Source organism: Rhinolophus ferrumequinum, chromosome 26 (genome assembly GCF_004115265.2).
Source record: "Rhinolophus ferrumequinum isolate MPI-CBG mRhiFer1 chromosome 26, mRhiFer1_v1.p, whole genome shotgun sequence".
Classification (NCBI taxonomy): Eukaryota; Metazoa; Chordata; class Mammalia; order Chiroptera; family Rhinolophidae; genus Rhinolophus; species Rhinolophus ferrumequinum.
The window spans coordinates 9,438,123-9,456,775 of record NC_046309.1 but is presented as its reverse complement, the minus strand read 5'-3'; the positions used below and the strand labels follow the sequence as shown (position 1 = coordinate 9,456,775).

Genomic DNA, 18,653 nt, shown 5'->3' with positions numbered 1-18,653 from the left:
TTGCAGTCTACATTTTAAAGGAAAAACAGTAGTTATAATCCAAAGCCTTTAAAATCTTTCCTTTCACATTTGTACAACAATAATTATTTCAATCGATTTTTCTGAGGCACTTGTGAAAGGCTAACAATAGATATCATTTTCTATGTGATGCTGGTTCTCCCCGGAGGATGGGAGCTTCCCTGCCTGTGTTGCCGGCTCAGGAAAGAAGAGTATTGGCAGAGACTTGGTCTGGCCTTTGTCTCCCTCGGGATGGGGACAATGGCGGACAGGTTTCAAGCAGAGAGGATGGCTGGCAGGACTCCAGGCCATACTCAACATGATGATCAAATTCGGAAAACGGAAGTAATATTTTAGCATATCGATGCCCTAAGTTTCTCCTGAAAATATAATGCATGTGTGTGCATGCAAGTAGTCTTACTCTGTACACTGTCCCAAAATACTACTGAAAGATCATTTAAAATATTATTTATAGAGATAAGAACAATTGAAATCAGTTTCCAAAATCATAAAAAAATTTACCATACTTCCCAAACTGAAAGCTTTGAAAATACGTACCTGAGTTTGGGGGCTTTGCACTAGCAATTAAGAATGATAGTATTTGTTTCCCTTAATATTTTGACTTATTTAATAAGTTACTTAATAAGTCAGACAAAAACTGCATTCTCGATACCTTCAGAAAAATCTTCCCTATAGTCCTTGGTGGGTGTAATATAACTACTCAGAGTATCATTTAAAGTATTATCATGTACATGTTAAGTTCTAAACTTGAATTTTGACTTGCGCATCTGGTACTTACTCAAAGAGGAACCATGGAGAAGTGCACAGTTGGGACAGTGATACAGGTCAATGTCGACAGCGTGATGCTCTTCCACGCCCACACAGCTGAGATCAGGGAAAGAAAGGCAACATGGAAGTAAGCTGAAAATCTTTACCGAACTATAATACATGGGTTGGAATTTAGCTGAGAAATGTATAAGGATCTCACTAACAAATATTTTCCCTCACACTTGCTAGTAATTGTGGGGAAGTATACACCCAAAACACGGGAAGTGATTCACTATTAGCAGTAGTAGAAATATTGAAAGTAACTCAATTATAAGCCATAAGACCCTCAACCATTATATAAATGCCACCTATTATGGACTCAATATTTGTGTACCCCAAAATTCACATGCTGAAGCTGTAACCCCCAGTGTGGCCGTATTTGTAGACAGGACCTCTAAGGAAGGAGTTAGGTTAAATGAGGTCATAGAGTGGGGCCTTGGTCCCACAGGATTAGTGTCCTTATAAGAAGAGACACCAAAGAGCTCGCTTGCTCTCTCTGTCTGCATGCACACACTAAGGAAAGGCCATATGCGTACAAAGCAAGAAGGTAACCATCTGTAAGCCAGGAAGAGAGCCCTCCCCAGAAACCAACCCTGGTGGACCTGGATGTGGGACAACCAGCATCCAGACTGTGAGAAAAAAATATTTCTGTTGTTTAGGACTCCTAGTCTCACGGCATTTTGTTATGGCAGCCCAAGCCAACTAAGACACGAACTAACTTTAAAATATGGCTGTTATCAGCTAAAGGTGGTTAGTAAGTTTGGGTAACACCACTGACATGGCAAGAGCACTGAGTCCTAACAGTTCTACATTAGGTCTGATAGCCCTGATTAATCAGTTCAATTAGTTTGAGGCACTGTGCTTAGAACACTCCATCTATATGGCAGTGGCACTTAAGTAAAAATGTTGAAGGGAACCAACTAGGAACCGAAAAAAACTACATTAGTGACATCTTGAAGACAGGAGTAATTTATTAAAGAATGACCCAGCAGCTATGCTACATCCCAAGTAGCAAGGGGTAAAATTTTTTAAGTGTTTGTACCCCCAAAAAAGTATAAAACGAAAACACAACCACAACTTGTATGTGAAAAAGAACCAAAGCAGAACTAACACAGAGTTGAGAAAGGAGGACAAAAGACTATGACAATAACTCAATTGACAGGTGTAACAATGGAAGAGAAAATTAGTGAACTGGATGAGATGGTCACAATATCTAGAATGTAGCAGAGAGAAATTAGATGATGGGAAATACAAATAAAGACGGTAAGAACCATAAAGGATAAAATGAGAAAGTATAACATTTAATCTTCACCTCAGAAGGTGAAGAAAGAATAAGGGCAGAAGCAATATAATGAGGAGATAACAGCTAAGAAATTCCAGAAATAATGAAAGACCCTGATCCAGATTCAAGAAACTCAACAATTCCCAAGCAAGACAAATAAAAGTAAGTCTAAGTCTCTCTGCAGAAAACAAAAGCCAGAAAATTTCAAAGGTACAAGAAAACACCAATTACTTACAAAGATGAGTACCTTCTCAAAGCAATAATGGTAGATGGAACACATTAGACTATCTTAAATGTGCTTAAAGAAAATATCTGCTAATCTCGAGTTCAATATTCAGTTAAAATGTTTCAAGAAAGAGGGGAAAAGTATTTGTAGACAACCAAAAACAGAGTTCACCTCCAGCTAACCCACAGTAAAGGAAATACCAAACGATGTACTTCTTGCAAAGGAAAATAGCCACAAAGAGGTCTGGGATGAAATTAAAAAAATCAAAAGCTAAGAAAAGTAATACATATGTGGGTAAATTCATATAAACACTGACTACATAAAACAAAATAATGCCATGTGAGATTTAAAAACATATAAAGAACTAAAACACATGACAACCGCAGCATTTGAGTCAGGAGGGAACAAAGGAGTTCCAGGGTCCTAAGGTACTTACACTGCAAGGAGAGGGAAGGTAATGATTAACATTAGACATTAGACTTCAATAATATAATAAGTTGAGGATGCCTATTATAATTTCTGGGGAGACAACTAAAAACTCCAGTTAAAAGACAAATTATCCAGCTGGGCTTAAACAATATAATTCACTGGTTATAAGAGAGACACATAAAACAAGGATACAGAAAGACTGAAAGTAAAGAGATGGGCAAATACATACCATGAAAATAGTAATCAAAAGAAAGTACATCTATATTAATATCAAGCAACACAGACTCTAAAGCAAAAAATATGATAAATATGTTCATATTGATAAAAAATTTCACCATTGGGAGAATGTAACAGGAACAACTGACTGTAAGGGGATATTTTGACAGCTCTCTCAGTATCTGATAGAATAAGCAGGCAAAACAAAAAAATCTATGAAATATACAAGATTTGAACTACAGGATTAAGAAACATGGCCTAAGGGACATTTATAGAATATTACACCTATAGATTACACATTCTTTTCAAGCACACATGGACAAGTGATTATACACTGGGCCATAACCAAACTTGTAGACAGGAATGTAGAGCTTTAAATAATCATTTAAAAAGTTTTTTTTTTTTTTAACTCAAAGACTATTAATTTCCAAACCAATAAAACAAAAAATTTCTATATATTTCGGTACAATGTCCTGGGGCCATAGTTTTTTATAAGATACGTAACCCAAAGTAAGAATCATTGGATAGAGGATTCACACTTCTTGATTTTAAAACTAACTTACAAAGGCACAGTAACCAAGACAGTATGGTACAGTAATCAAGACAAAAAGGAGAAACATTCTGATCAACGGAATAGAATTGAGAGTCAAAAAATAAACTCTTACATTTAGGATCAAATGATTTTCAACAAAGGTGCCAAGACCATCCAATGGGGAAAGGAACAATCTTTTCAAGAAATGACACTGAGACAAACACACATGCAAAAGAATGCAACTGGACTCCCGCCACACACTATATACAAAAATTAACTCAAAATGGGGCAGCCAGATGGCTCAGTTGGTTACAGCGCGAGCTCTAACAGGGCTGCTGGTTCGATTCCCACATGGGCCAGTGAGCTGTGCCCTCCACGACTAGATTGAAGACAAGGAGCTGCAGCTGAGCGTCCACAGGGTGGCCTCATGGCTCAGTTGGTTAGAGCACGAGCTCTCAACAAGGTCGCCAGTTCAACTCCCACATGAGATGGTAGGCTGCGCCCCCTGCAACTAAAGATTGAAAACGGCAACTGGACTTGGAGCTGAGCTGCACCCTCCACAACCAGACTGAAGGACAATGACTTGCAGCTGATGGGCCCTGGAGAAACACTGTTCCCCAATATTCCCCAATAATTTTTTTTTTTTAATTCCAAAAAAACTTTAAAACAACAACAAAAAAACACAGAGATTAAAAAAAAATTAACTCAAATGGATCATATATACCTAAATGTAAGGGCGAAACTATAAACCTCCTCAAATAAAGTATAGGAGCAATCTTCATGTTCTTGAATCAGAAAATGGTTTCTTAAATCCTACACCAAAGCAGAAGGGACAAAAGGAGAAAAAACCAGCTAAACTGGACATCACACTGCAGTCCCAAGGCTTCTGTTTTCTCAGCTTACTGTGGTGTGAGATAATCAGCTGAGTTTCAAAAGTGGCAGAATGGTGTGAAGAAAGAAACTATAAAATAGTTGATCTGATGAAAGGAAAGACCAAGAAACACAACAGTATCGCTAAGGCAGTGTTGAGAGTTCACCTGAGGTCTGTGACAATGAGTTCTAAGTGAAACGATTTCTGCACAGTTGTGTGATTGTTTTTCTGCCTGTATTTTGTTTTGTTTTGTTTTCAGCAATGGTCAACCATGTGGTGCACGCCCAGATGAAGAAGCTGGGTCCATTCACAGTTGGGGTTTTGTAGGGAAGGGCTAGAAAAGGAGTTGAGGGTATTTACAAGGGAGTTAGTATAATGACAAACCGTGAAATCTAAGCTGGACAAAAGGGGCCTGAAGACAGAAGAAGGTAGTGAGGAGATGGTGAGGTGGTCTGAGGGGTCTCACTGTGTTCCTCGCCCTGAAACAGAGGGAGGCCTTGAGCAAGTGATGTGCAAGGAGCGAAGATTATGCCCAAAGGGCAGCATGTTCAGAATCTGAAATTTCTGGGGAAGTAGAGTCTATAACAGTGATAAGGTACAAGTGTAAATAACAGTAGGTGGCTAACATGGAATAAAGAAGAACTTCACTGGAGATAAGTGAGAAGATGTGAGAGGTATCTCTACATTCCATGAAACAGAGCTCAAAACCAAACTTCCCTGATCCTGAAAGTGAGGTTCATTAGCTATCAGTAGGAGGTGCTACACTCTGACCGGAACAGAAACTCAAGGCCACAGAAGCCAACTTGACACTTCTAATAACCCATGGTTTGTCTTGTCATACCTTGACTATGGCCACATTCCTTATTCTTAAAAAGAGATGGCTACATCAAAAGAATTAAGTGAGAAAAAATTGTTAGATGTCTCCTGGAAAACCTAACCCAGCACATATCGTAAACTTACCCAGGAATACTGAAGATACATGATTAAGGATGACTCGCCCAAGGCTTTGGAAAGAAAGAAAAGATAGGGACGTTCCAATTAATTACGGACCCTGTGGGCGAAACTTAGCTAATAATCCTCAGAGATCCATGGCTCCTCTCTCCAGCTTCTAAACTCTTCACCCCCACACTCACCCTACATACTCTCTTCTATTACAATGTCAGAGCTATCTTCAAGTTTTGACTAATTCTAACCAACTGGCAAAACATTTACAGCTTACATTTATTAAAAAATTGCAGATCTTAATAGTAAACTTGGTAAATTAGTAAAAACAGTAAATTTGATACATTAGTAAATCTGAAAAAAATTCTTTAATCATATAAAATACAATTAAAAAATCAAATTAAACATAAAAATTAAATGTTCCTACACCAAGGTTATTTCAGATCTTTGAAGGGCACTAAAAGGAACTACTACATACATTTTGTTTTCTCTCTCAGAGGGTCGGAAACTCCTCCCACCCTTCAACCTCCATTAAAAGAATTTTACAATCACTAGAGCTTTAACAGAAGAGCAAATGAAGTAGGGCATAAAAATGCAGAATTCTGAAAGCAAATTTTGTAAAAATCATTTTCAATCTTTCTTTAGTCTCTTTTACTCCATTTGTTTCTCTTATGAAACTTTCTTTCATATACAAATCGCCCTTTTTCCTAACAGCAAAATGTTCAATGTTTATTAGACCTGTGTGTGTGTGTGTGTGTGTGTGTGTGTGTGTGTGTGTGTGTAGGGGGCAGTGCTTTCCTACAGGGGTGCCAATCTGACCTTTGCTGAATAGCTTCCATCTATAGAAGAACAGCCGCAATGCCATTTGGTGAGTGGGACCGTGACAACTTTAGCACTTTCTATTGTTTTTATCTTCTGAAATTGTTGCTTAGCTGGCATTTTTTTGACACTTGATGAGAACAGAATTGAATTAATGACTAACCAGAATTCCCTAGGATCTGCTAAACATTCTTTTTTTTTCTTCTCGGATAATGCTCCCATTTATATTCTACTCTTGGTGTTAAAAGCGTGGGTGGCCAAATTCTTTACGACCGTCCTGTCAGGAGACTTCCTTGGCTAGTCCCCTGGCTTCCAATGCTCTCCCATCCTCACCAGTCACATTACCTCGTCTTACACTACCTGGCTTCAAAGTCCGACTCAAATTCCTCCTTGTTGGTGAAATTGCACTGAATCACCCCACAGAAAGTCCTTCAACATTTTATTGATACGCGTTTCCACTCATTTATGTCTAATATTGAGCTATTTATATATCCTCTACTTCCTGAAATGAGCTCAAGACTTTTCTCAGTACCAAGTATGGTACGCCCTCAATACGATGACCCCAGGAAACTTATGTTGATTATTAACTGCTGAAAACTTATTTGAAAACAGGTATGCTGTAGGAAAGTTACAAGCAACTTAAAAAGAAATCTGTTCAGCTTGAATTTTTTAAGAATTCGGTTCAGGAACAAAGGCAACAGTTGGTAAAAAGGGAAAGATCTTCCAACATATAAATTAGATTTTTTTTCCCTCTTTCCTTAAATGGTAGAAGGCTGTGGTAATGGAATTCATTCATTTAAAATTCTGCTTCAGTACAAGTTTTCACCTGTGTATTACAACTCACCTTCTTGCCCAGAGCACCACAGTAACGTCATCAAAGGGGGTAGGGAGTGGCCTTTGAGGTGAGTTAACTCAGGAATATAGACGAGAGTTGACAACCTGCTCTTCAGATTTCCTTTCATATTGTTTAACTCTGGGTCAGCTGAGGTCATCTGACAGCTATTTGCCAGGCAAGGACTACCCAGCCTAGTGCCATGCCACCAGACAAACAAGTGTCAACTGGCTTCAGTGGGATGTGTAGATTTTGGAATTAGAATGGCTTGGTTTGATTTCTAGCTCTGCTATTTTGACTTTGAACAAATTTCTTAATCTCTTCTCCAGGATTAAATAGGACAATGTATGTAAACACGTAGAGCAGAGGGCTTGGCATATAGTAAGCAATGGCACAGTAAATATATTAAGTAATGAATGGCAGCCATTAATATTATTATGTTTCTATTAGGCACCAGTCACAGCTCATATAGCTCTGGGTTTATTATCTATGATGTTTGAGACTAAGCAGGAAACTTTGCTTTAAAGATTAAGCTTAATATATTTTTTTCTTCAAATATGTTTCTTCAGAGAACACTCAATTAGATACTCAAATGACCATTCTTTAAGGGAAAAAAAGGAGAATTTGCTTTCAATGTTTAATTAATTTTTGATGGTTGAGTTCTCTAGAGTTATCTGCCTATGTTAGAATACCGGCTACCCCACTTAGTAGCTGGGTGACTTTGGGTAACTTACTTGGCCTGTCTGGTTTTTGTCTCATCTGTAAAAATAGAGATAATGACAGTATTTCCCTCAAAGAGTTATTAGGAAAATTAAATTAATATACATAAAATGCTTAGAATGATACTGGAAAACAATGGTTTTGCTGGTTCAAACACCTTATTTTGCTAACCAGTATTGGCTTAATAGGTTCACATTCCTACTAAAAGTACTAGAATACAAGTAGGCATTTTCACTTTTTTTCCCCTCCCCTTTCTGCCGCCTCCCCCCTACTCCGGTTAGAGCCGTTGTTTCTCAGTCTAGTTGTGTAGGACACAGCTCCCTGGCCCATGCTGGGATTAGGAGCCTTGTCCTCCCCCCGGTGAGGCAGTCCGGTGGCCAGTCTCGTGGCAGCACACAGCAGCCCACTGCAGCTCACGCCAACCTCGGCTGCTCACGGCAGCCCAGCTCCAGGGAGAGCTGTCGTTCATAATCTTAGCTGTAGAGGGCGCAGCTCACTGGCCCGTGTGGACCGGCGACCTCGGCGTTAGGAGCACGGCGCTCCAACCACCTGAGCCACTGGGCCGGCCCCTTTTGCACTTTTAAATTGTTTTATGCAGTGTTTCAACCATGAGATAATTTATTATCAGATATCACTTAAAGTAAAAATTTACAATTTACACATATGAAATATTTTCAGTGAAAATCAAACTGGTAATTTATAATTAAAACTGTGGTTCAGAAAAACCCAACTTTTCTTGCCGACATATAAAACCGCTGTCATAAAATTAAGTGCTTTTCTTTATAAGTTGAACATGGCATAATTCAGCTTCTCTGAAGATTTTATTTTGACACATTAAAGCTATTTATTGGCATACGTATTATGTGCTTAACTATATTTAACAAGGGTTTGGAATGACAGGTACACTGTGAACCACTGTTCCTACCTCCAACAGCTGGCTCATCCTTCCGACTGTCCCCGTGCTTCCTGAGTTATTTCCAACCAGCTGACTACGAACAGCTACGTTAATAAGGATGAGGGAGGAAGACAATATAACAAGGAACTGAACAAAGAACACGAGAGGAAAATAAGGGGGGAAGGAGTTGAAGATCCGACAGACGCGCTCACTGGTACAAAATGTACCCCTTAAAACGCCGAAAACCCTGCTGACAAGCTTCTAATTAAATTTGTTCCAAGATGAATCTGTGAAATATAGGCATCAAATATAATTTACATGATGAATGATACAGTACACTGCTTGCTTCTTGAGTGCAGAAAACATGCTTGTTCTGCTGGTCACTTTATCTGGCCCTCAAAGTATACAGAGTAGGTGATATAAATGGATTAAACAGAGCTTTACAGTTAAGCACAAATAAACCATTCTCTCGTGAAGGTAATAATTTCTATTAGAATGTTCTAAAGAAAGAAAGATGTTTGAAATTTCTGAAATATACAAATGCTAAATATACGTGCTTTTCACCATCCTGTGATCATTTCACTAGCCATTCAACCTCTCAAGCTAACACTCTCTTCTCTTCTTTAGCAATCTACTTTCTGCCGGTCCAGCCATGTATGGGATAGGTCTATAGAGACTAAGGGAAGCTATAATGCAAACAAGGCCTAGTGGATCTGCTATTGCATGGAGACAGACTATACTTCTATTTATAACCAGTGAAACAGCAAATAAATGCCAGCCCAAAAGAACTTTGTAAATCATCTTGGGGGAGAAAACACTTGTCACGATGATAAAGGATAAGCAGTAGCAATTTCATAAAGGTTTGCCTGGCAATGTTCTTAATAAAGGAAGAAATTTAAAAGTCTGTTATCAGTATGTACATCAATGTGTACACTACTGCCTTCATGTACTTTGACTGATAAATTCTACTTAATGACTGCAGCAGGAAGAAGAAACATGCAAAAATTTGTTCTAAAGCAATCTGAATCTAGAAGTACATGAAATGCAAGACTTAAGGAATTAACATTTCAAGAAAATTTTCTAAGCTCTTTTAACACTATCTGTGGCTCCCAAACTTGGCTGCGCATTAGAATCTCCTGTAGAGCTTTTACAAGCTGCTATGAGCCAGCCTTTCAAAAGAAACCAGCAGCTCTGTGGGAAGAGATATAGCAAGATCTCCAAGATATGCTGCAAAGCAACAAAAGCCAGGTACAGAGCAGTTTGTATAATATGCCTACTCCACCCCCAACCAGCCACACATACCTGTTTGTAAGTGCAGAGTATATGTCTGGAACAATATGCGAAAAAAAAAAATGGTTAAAGTAGTTGCCTCTGGGAAAGAAAACTGAGTGGATACAGAATGGAGGAGAGGAAGAATGGCTTTTTACCATATAACCTTCTAGTATATTTTTTGTACTGTGTGGTGCTTATTTTAAAAAAAGAAAAAGGAAAACACATTGCGAGCCCCACCTTAGATCTACAGGGAAAAGGTAATGGGTGGGTCCCAATAATGTTTATTTTTAACAAGTTCCCCAGGTGATTCTTTCGCAGCCAGCTTGGAAGAGAAATGACATTTGGGGAACTACTGATCTCAAACCCTAGCACAGAGGCTGGCACAATACCTCGTTCACGGTTGCTTCTATGAAAACTTTGTCACTCCAATTAGACTTTAAGCTCCTTAAAGACATCACTGATATTTAATAATTCAGAATTCCCTATTCCCCACACATCTACCTAAAGCTGATTACAGAATAGATGCTCACAAAATATTTCCTGATTGACACAAAGCAGGAATTCCAAGCACAGTGGGGAGGCATTAGTTCGGACTATTATCCTGGAGCCTATTTAAATATGAATTTCGCAAATATCAAAGGATAGAAAACGGATTTAAGGGGGGAAAATAAACAGCTGATGAATTTTTCTTTTGAGATCTTATTTTGAAATATCCATATATTTATTTTGTCAACAAAAAAGAATGCAGTATTCTTGACTATTTAGGTTCAGTCACAGGTGTAATCCTATTGCACAGAAAGGGTCCTATTTGTACAGATTTATATATTATGCCCATTTGTTTCCTTTCATGTAGTTCCTAAGTGTCCCTACCTTGATTTTCCAAATAGGGTATCTATTAAGAGAATACATAGATTAAGTAGATTACAAATAGAAATAACTAGATTTTTAAAAGATGAACCAACAGCCATCAGGACCAGTTCAACTCAGCTGACAGTTTTATTTCCCACTGTGAATATGGGAAGGAAAGCTATATTTTCTAGGGTTTAATGACACCTACAGAAGATTTAATATATTCCAGGCTAAGAGATCACCCCCAGGGATAAAAGATAACAGGAAATCATAAACTTTTATATTGAGGACACTTAGTAATGAGTCAGCTACAAAGGACAGGAGTCAAGTCAAGCGGATCTAGTTCCCTAATAACCTTTCTCCTCTTGTAAACAGTCTTCAGTGCCAGCCAGCACCTAAAGGGAGAGACCACATTCCAAGCTAAGCCAAGAGAAAGGATTCATATTAGAGAACTTTCTGTTGGGACAGAAACTAAAGTAGTATTCTAAAGGGGACCGCTTAACTTCTTAGCAGGCTTCTTCATTCTCAATGAAGGTGAGTTAAAGTAGAGGTTTGGACCACGGAATCTTGACATAATCCATAATAAATATCCCTACATGGAATTGTACATACTACCCAGAAGATCTCAAAGGACTTCAAAACAATTACAAATTGGAAGTATTCATCAAAAGCAGAATGGGTAGTACTGAGCTGTCCAGGAAAGGTCAACAGCAACATTAGACCATCAATTTCAAGTCATACAAGTAAGGGCAATACGTAAAGTGCATAATATGTAAGAAAAACTTTTTACCTATGTGTATGTTTACCTATGTATATATTAGATCCATTGAAAAAAACAAATCACCATGTTGTACATCTGAAACTAATATATGTCAACTGTAATCAAAAAATTAATTTAAAAAATATATCCTTTTTTAACATATACGTTAAAAACCTGTGTGTGTGTGCTCAAAAATATAATTTATTACAGGTTCCTCAAAGTACATTTTGTAATTCTTCTTAATTTCCACTAGAGGTCAGATAATAGATGTTTGACAAATAAATGTAAGAAAAATACAGGCAGTCCTCGCTTTGCATAGTAGTGCAAGACCATAAAAATGACCATGCAAAGCTATCTTAGTAATCGATAGGGAAAACTACAATTGTTTCCTGACCTTTAAAAATGTCTGTCAAAACATTAAAGGCCCTTTTACTGTTGGTTATAATGTGCAGAGAACTGAAGAAAATAGTAAAAGTAATATTAACGTAGTACGCTGGAGTTCACAACACGCCGCTCGTGTGCATTCCCTGAGAGCTTCTGGCTGCACATCTAGAGTCCCCCAAATGGTGGCAGTGCCAACATTCCCTCCCACCTTCAGTTACTCTTCCATTTATGCTCAATTTAAATTTCACTTCCACAATCAGCACTTTTTGTTTCTTCGCTACACTTTCATCTTTATTGGCCACTTCCGTCTTTCGATGACCCAGCTGTGTAATACGTCACATGGGTTCTCACACAGAGACAAGGAGGCAGCCTTTCCTGTGTGTGTGACCTGCAGAACAGATGTGCCCTGTCACTGACACAGCGACTCGCTGATCTGCACCCTGAAGAGCTCGTAGCAAACTCTGTACTTCACTGCAGTACAAATGCAACAGTTAATAACATATCATGGTGACTAAAACCTGAATCGTGTTCGCGAGGGACTAGTGTTACTTAACTAAACCATGTGACATTGTGACTTAATAAGAAACAGAGTCCCTGCGAACAAGAGTGCCTAAAACCCTTCTGAAAGGAACATATTTTGTTATTCGTAACAAGCCCCTCTCAACCACACCTGAGTTTATGCTAATGAGCTAACTGGCGGGCTCCTAGAGAGCTTCAGGATGGGGGCTGACTGCCAGAGGAACCAACCAGATGATTAGAGGGTCAGAACTTTCAGCCCCACCTTCCTAACCTCGGAGGTGAGGCGGGGACAGGGGCTGGGGACTGGCTTAATCACCAATAGCCAATGATTTAATCAATCGTGCTTAGTAATAAAACCTCCAGAAAAACCCTAAATGAAGGGGTTCAGGGCGCTTCAAGGTTGGTGAATGCATCCACATGCCCGGAGGTGGCACCTCCGCTCCTGAATGTGACACCCTTCTGGACCTTGCCCTATGTATCTCTTCATCTGGCTGTGGATTTATAACCTTTATAATACCCTCTATAATAAAGTGGTAATAGTAGGTAAAGTGTTTCCTTAGGATCTGTGAGCCATTCATTATACAGCAAATTATCAAACCTCAAGAGGGGATCAGGGGAATCCCCAATTTGTGGCCAAGTCCGCCAGACATACATAGGTAACCTAGGAACCCACTATTTGCGATTGGTGTCCAAAGTCGGGGGCAGTCTTAACCTGTGCTCTTACCCTGTGGGGTCTGCACTAACTCCAGGTGGTGTCAGAAATGAATTAAAATTATAGGACACCCAGTTGGTGTCTACTTGAACTGGGGAACTGCTTGGTGTGGAAAACCCAGAAATTTGGTGTCAGAAATGTGGTTAGGCAGGAAACAGTTTTCCTTACAAGGAAACTGAAATTGGTGCATCTCAGAGCCATGCTAAGTGAGGACTGCCGTATCACATCCCTAAAAGAGCATTTCTTAAACTAAACTGTCCCACAGGAGTTAAGCTTCCTCACAAAAAGTCCGCAGTCAAGAAACTGGGAGATGCTGGGCTGAGAGCAAATCGCTTTATTTACCAGCTGGACCTTCAGAGAATCCAACAAACGAATGTGCACTCTGCATCTCCACGCTGGCGATCTAGCATTAGTGGTCAATAGGACCTCAGGTCTTTCTGTTTTCAGGAAACACTCCACGGAGTTATTGTTTTCCACCTTGAAAACATGTTCTACAAGCTAATTTTCAGACTCACCAACTGTGGAAAGTTAATTACAAATTTAATGTTTTTATAATTGTTACAACTTAAATTTACAAAATTTAAAGAAAGTAATGTTTTGCAATTTTATAACTGATACAAAGTACCAGTCAGTCAAGCGTGACAAAGTACCAGTCAGTCAAGCGTGTTGTAAAACGATTTCCTTAACAACATAGGCTACCGAGTTAGTGACAGCATTACCAGCATTTACTGCACACGTTACTGGAATGCATATAAGCCAAAATTCAATACCTGATAACACACTGAAACTTTTTCAACTATTTTTTTAACCTTAAGAGAAATTTACCAAAGATGTTTGTCTCAGATTTCCTTGATCACAATATAATTAACACGTACTTATAGGGCGCTGTTCAGGCTCAAGCCTTATCCATAGGAAGCCAAGTACACCGTACCTCTATGCCAGCCAGCTGAATATTGTCGTCTGGGTAAAATTACTTATGAGCCAGAGCTACCCTTATTCACCAGGCGGAACTCCTGTCCTAGGATGAGAATTCAAGGCTACTAGCCAGCACCACAAACATTCTGACTTCAAAGATTCAAACCTTGCTTGCCAGACAGATGTAAGTAATCCTCGTGAACTCCCGTTAGCAAGCATCACCTCCAATCTTGGCTGGGCCCCCTCTGATGTCACCCATGTACCAGCATGGCAGAGTAGATGGGCAACTGAAGAAGACTGTGGTCTGATGCTCCAGAGAAATCTTAAGTTTTACTCTAGTTTGGAAAACAAAGAAGATTTGAAGCAGCCGTGGGACTTGGCCAAAGTAGATCAGAGACAGCAAGAAAGTTACAGCAAGGAAAAAGGTGAAACACTATCAATAAATTCCCAGTAGTCTGGAGCAATTTCATGCACAGTCTAACACAGGCCAATAGCCCATATAACACAGAAAACTAAGGTCCACGGCGCTTAGTCATCAAAACTAAGTAGTGTGGTATCTATTAAGAAGAATATAATGTATCTGTGAAAATCTGTCTAAAAATAGTTGACATATAAAGAATTTTATCTCCTGAGTAATTTTTCTGAGGACACTCAGTTGCATTTCACAAGCAGAACCTTCAGTTACAGGAAAATCTTATTTAAGTAGGCTAGGCCATTCCCCAAAGATGGCAAAGTGGTTGCTAGTTTTTCATATGCGAATTAATCTATGAAATGTTAACACTTCATTGCAATTGTTCCCATGCTAAAGGTTACTTACTGCTATGGAATGATTCTAGTGTTTTGAAAACGAAGGGATTTGAAAGGACTAATGGAAGGGAGAGATAAATTAACAACAACAGCTTCAAATTAAAATCGTATCACACATAAACTTTAAGGCAAGACATCTTTTCAAGGTAACGACTAGAAAACCACTCGAGGAGGTAGGTAAGCAGCTTTCACACTCTACTTTGAGAGTCATGCTCCTAATGCATCTGCTTATCAATACAAGAAATGAAAGCACGCTGATTATACAGGCATTAATACACAAATATGACGATCATGAAAAAACCTGTTATCTGCTATTTAATAAATGGAATCCAAACTCTACTTTAAATCCATTACCTCTTGCTCATGACCTTTCTTCTCATGAATAATTTTCTACTAGTTTCGATGGGAGTCTCCCAGGAGCAGACTCTGACAAACGAATCTGACTGCAGGTATTCATACAGGAGGTGACCCTGGAAGCACCGGCAGGGGAGGAACAGCGCAAGCGGGATGGGGAGGAAGCCATCGGGGCTATCCTGAGCAGCACCTACCCCTCTGTGGCCATCTGGGAGACTGGTAGAAAGCGCTTGAGCACGGTCCCACCCGAGGGAAGAGGAGAGCTAGGTATTTATCTACGTCTCCCAGTAGTAAATGCTGGATGGTTGTCATAGAGCCACTAAGGTCCCAGAATCTCCTGCCTGCTTCAAGTGCAAGCTACTGAGCTCCAGTAGCCAAAGAAGGCCTTCAGGCCAAGTCTCAAGTGCTTTCAGCAAGAAGTCTTCAAGAGGGCTGGCCCGGTGGCCCGGTGGCTCAGGCGGTTGGAGCTCCGTGCTCCTAACTCTGAAGGCTGCCGGTTCAATTCCCACATGGGCCAGTTGGCTCTCAACCACAAGGTTGCCAGTTTGATTCCTTGACTCCCGCAAGGGATGGTGGGCTCCGCCCCCTGCAACTAAGATTGAACACGGCACCTTGAGCTGAGCTGCCGCTGAGCTCCCGGATGTCTCAGTTGGTTGGAGCACGTCCTCTCAACCACAAGGTTGCCGGTTTGACTCCCGCAAGGGATGGTGGGCTGTGCCCCCTGCAACTAGAAACGGCCACTGGACCTGGAGCTGAGCTGCGCCCTCCATAACTAAGATTGAAAGGACAACAACTTGACTTGGAAAAACGTCCTGGAAGTACACACTGTTCCCCAATAAAGTCCTGTTCCCCTTCCCCAATAAAATCTTTAAAAAAAAAAAAAGTCTTCAAGAGATGAAGATAGAGACATCGTGTTTCCCCAAAAATAAGACCTAGCCGGACCATCAGCTCTAATGCGTCTTTTGGAACAAAAATTAATATAAGACCTGGTCTTATATTATATTAAATAAAACCCGGTCTTATAGTAAAATAAGACCGGGTCTTATATTAATTTTTGCTCCAAAAGACGCATTAGAGCTGATGGTCCGGCTAGGTCTTATTTTCAGGGAAATAGGGTAGAGGTAAAGCTGGAAACCCAGAAAGCCAGGGGATATGGATGGCTCCCCCAGAGCCTGCAAGCCGTGTAGAATTCTAGTCTAGCCAAACTGACACGCATGCGCACTTAACTCGGGCATTCTTTGTACACACGTGCTCATCGTCATACTCACCCTTCTTCACCCTTCTTGCCATTATTCCTCCACCCTCTCTGGGAGACATACTGAACAAGAATACTACATGTATTATATAATAAAGTTGTTATGGCTAAACAGGTATAGATTAAGTAAATAATACTAATATTAAGGAATATCTAATGCTTAATTCCTGAACAAAGATTAAAGACAAAATTGTCCAACTTGATGAGGCAATCCACAACTGATTTGTGTTAGCAGGGAAAGAACCATCACTGGGCCTCAGCAATTCTCCAGAAAAAGAAAAACCATTCCTAGCAACTTATTGTTGTGTATCAGTTCCAGAGACATACATTGTGGCCTAAACACCTTGAAGGAGATTCCATTCACTGGGATGGAGAAGAAGCCTGCAGGAGGAGGAGGGCTGACTGGAAGTTTGACTTTGGATCACTGGCAGATGGGATGACATTGTCAAATGGAAACAAAAAGTTGACAATTATATATTCAAGAGTAGAGCTCAGAGCAGAGGTCTATGAAGGAGATAAAAACTCAGCAATCATCCATACAGGTGAAAGCTGAAGTCATAGGATCACATAAATGCTAGAAAAGGGGAACTACTGAAGACTGGACTCGGGGGTACTCCAGGGTTAAAAGGTCAAGGAGGTAAGAAGCAATTGCCATGAGGACTGAGAAGGAGAAGTGGTGAGGGAGGAGGAAAACCAGCATGGGGATTGCCTAGAAGCCAAGTCAGGCGAAGCTCATTGGTAACTTGGACAAGAGCTATTCCAACGGAGGCGTAAAGATGAAAGCCTGATTGGATTGGGTTCAGAGAGAAAGGGACCACAATTAAAAAAAGACAGAGAAAAAAACAAACAAAACAACTGGAGACAGCAAATATGGACAATTCTTTTTATGAATTTTGTTATAAAAGAAACAAAGAAATGGGGTTGCAGCTGAAGGGGCAATGTCAGGTCAAGGAACTTTTTTTTTGCTTTTCTTTTAATGAAGGTTATATACTACTGGCACACTAATTAAGAAAACAAAATGATATTGGGGGTAGGTGGGTAACTATTGAAGCCATGTCCATGAAAAGATGAAAGGGGATGGGATCTAATACACCCAAAGGCAACTGCCAATGACTTAGCAGTTTCGTTTTCTTTCTGAAGTGACATTTCCAGAAATTTCCTAAATCTGAAAATAGATCTCTCCATAGTGAAGCAGACTGGCAACTGTGGCTCACATAGCAGTGGATGAATGCAAGATGTGTAGTGCTGACACTTCAAAAACAACGACTAGAATAAAATTGTAAGGGGGAAAATGTCATTCATTTCAAGAAAATATGCTCTTTTGACAAAACAGATATGCTTCTTTGACTCCTCTAAGGATCCCCCCTTCTTTCCAGTGGGTGCGTACAAGCCTTCTAGTTACTTTTCAGTGCCATAGCTCCAGGCCTACCTTCGTGTGGAGTTACGCATACCTGGAGGAACAGACACCGAGCAGGCTTGAAGCCTGCCAGGAAGGTGGCACATCTGAGAAGCCGATCTTCAAGGCGGCCAGTCTTACCATAGACACCGAGGAATGTGCTGAGGTTGTGAGCAGTTATTCACACCTGCTGGGCGGGCAAGGTGGCCACTAAAGCAAGAGGAACCCGAGGGCCACAGCACTGAGATCACTGAGAACGGCGGGCCCGATGGGTCCCGTTCCTAGCCGCATGGCAACAGGGCCACTTTATGGGAACTGAAGGCCAGCGCAGCGTGTCCTGCCAAAGGGACACACTCGGCTGGGCCTCCTGCTTTGTACAGCCTTTCTCATCTGGTTCAAGTCTTCAATCCTTTCCTGCCATTGGAGAAACTGTATCATTTCCCTATGTCTGTTATTATCGTTTCATCAACCACCATCACCCTCTGACACTCTTACATGTACACAGTTTATATGATAAAGACTCTAACTCAATAAACATATCTTTTCTCACAAATATTAAAATATGCAGTGAGCATCAGAAACACATGGCTTAACAGATATTTCTGTTTAGGGCAAAACTAAATTTAAAAAGTCAAAATCATTTAAAGATGTTTTGAAGAAAAACATTATATAAATACTACACAGATATGGCGGAAACTGTGAATGATGGTCAATGAAAGCTTGAAATGTGACGGAGGCAATAAAAAATGACGTGGTACAGAGGGAGGGAGGGAAAGGCAAGGAAAGGCTCCCATACCCTAACATCTTCAAGTACACGACTTGTACCAGTCTTCCTGTGTCC

At 40.1% G+C, this 18,653-nt stretch overlaps 1 protein-coding gene across 1 annotated transcript in view; it reads right to left on the bottom strand.

Moving 5' to 3' along the window:
• KDM7A (lysine demethylase 7A) overlaps nucleotides 1-18,653 on the bottom strand; it is a 67,724-nt gene that overhangs the window by 35,706 nt on the left and 13,365 nt on the right. The window contains exon 2 of the mRNA XM_033098802.1: nucleotides 797-882. Within this exon, the coding sequence (XP_032954693.1) occupies nucleotides 797-882 (86 nt within the window). The remainder of the gene's footprint in view (nucleotides 1-796; nucleotides 883-18,653) is intronic.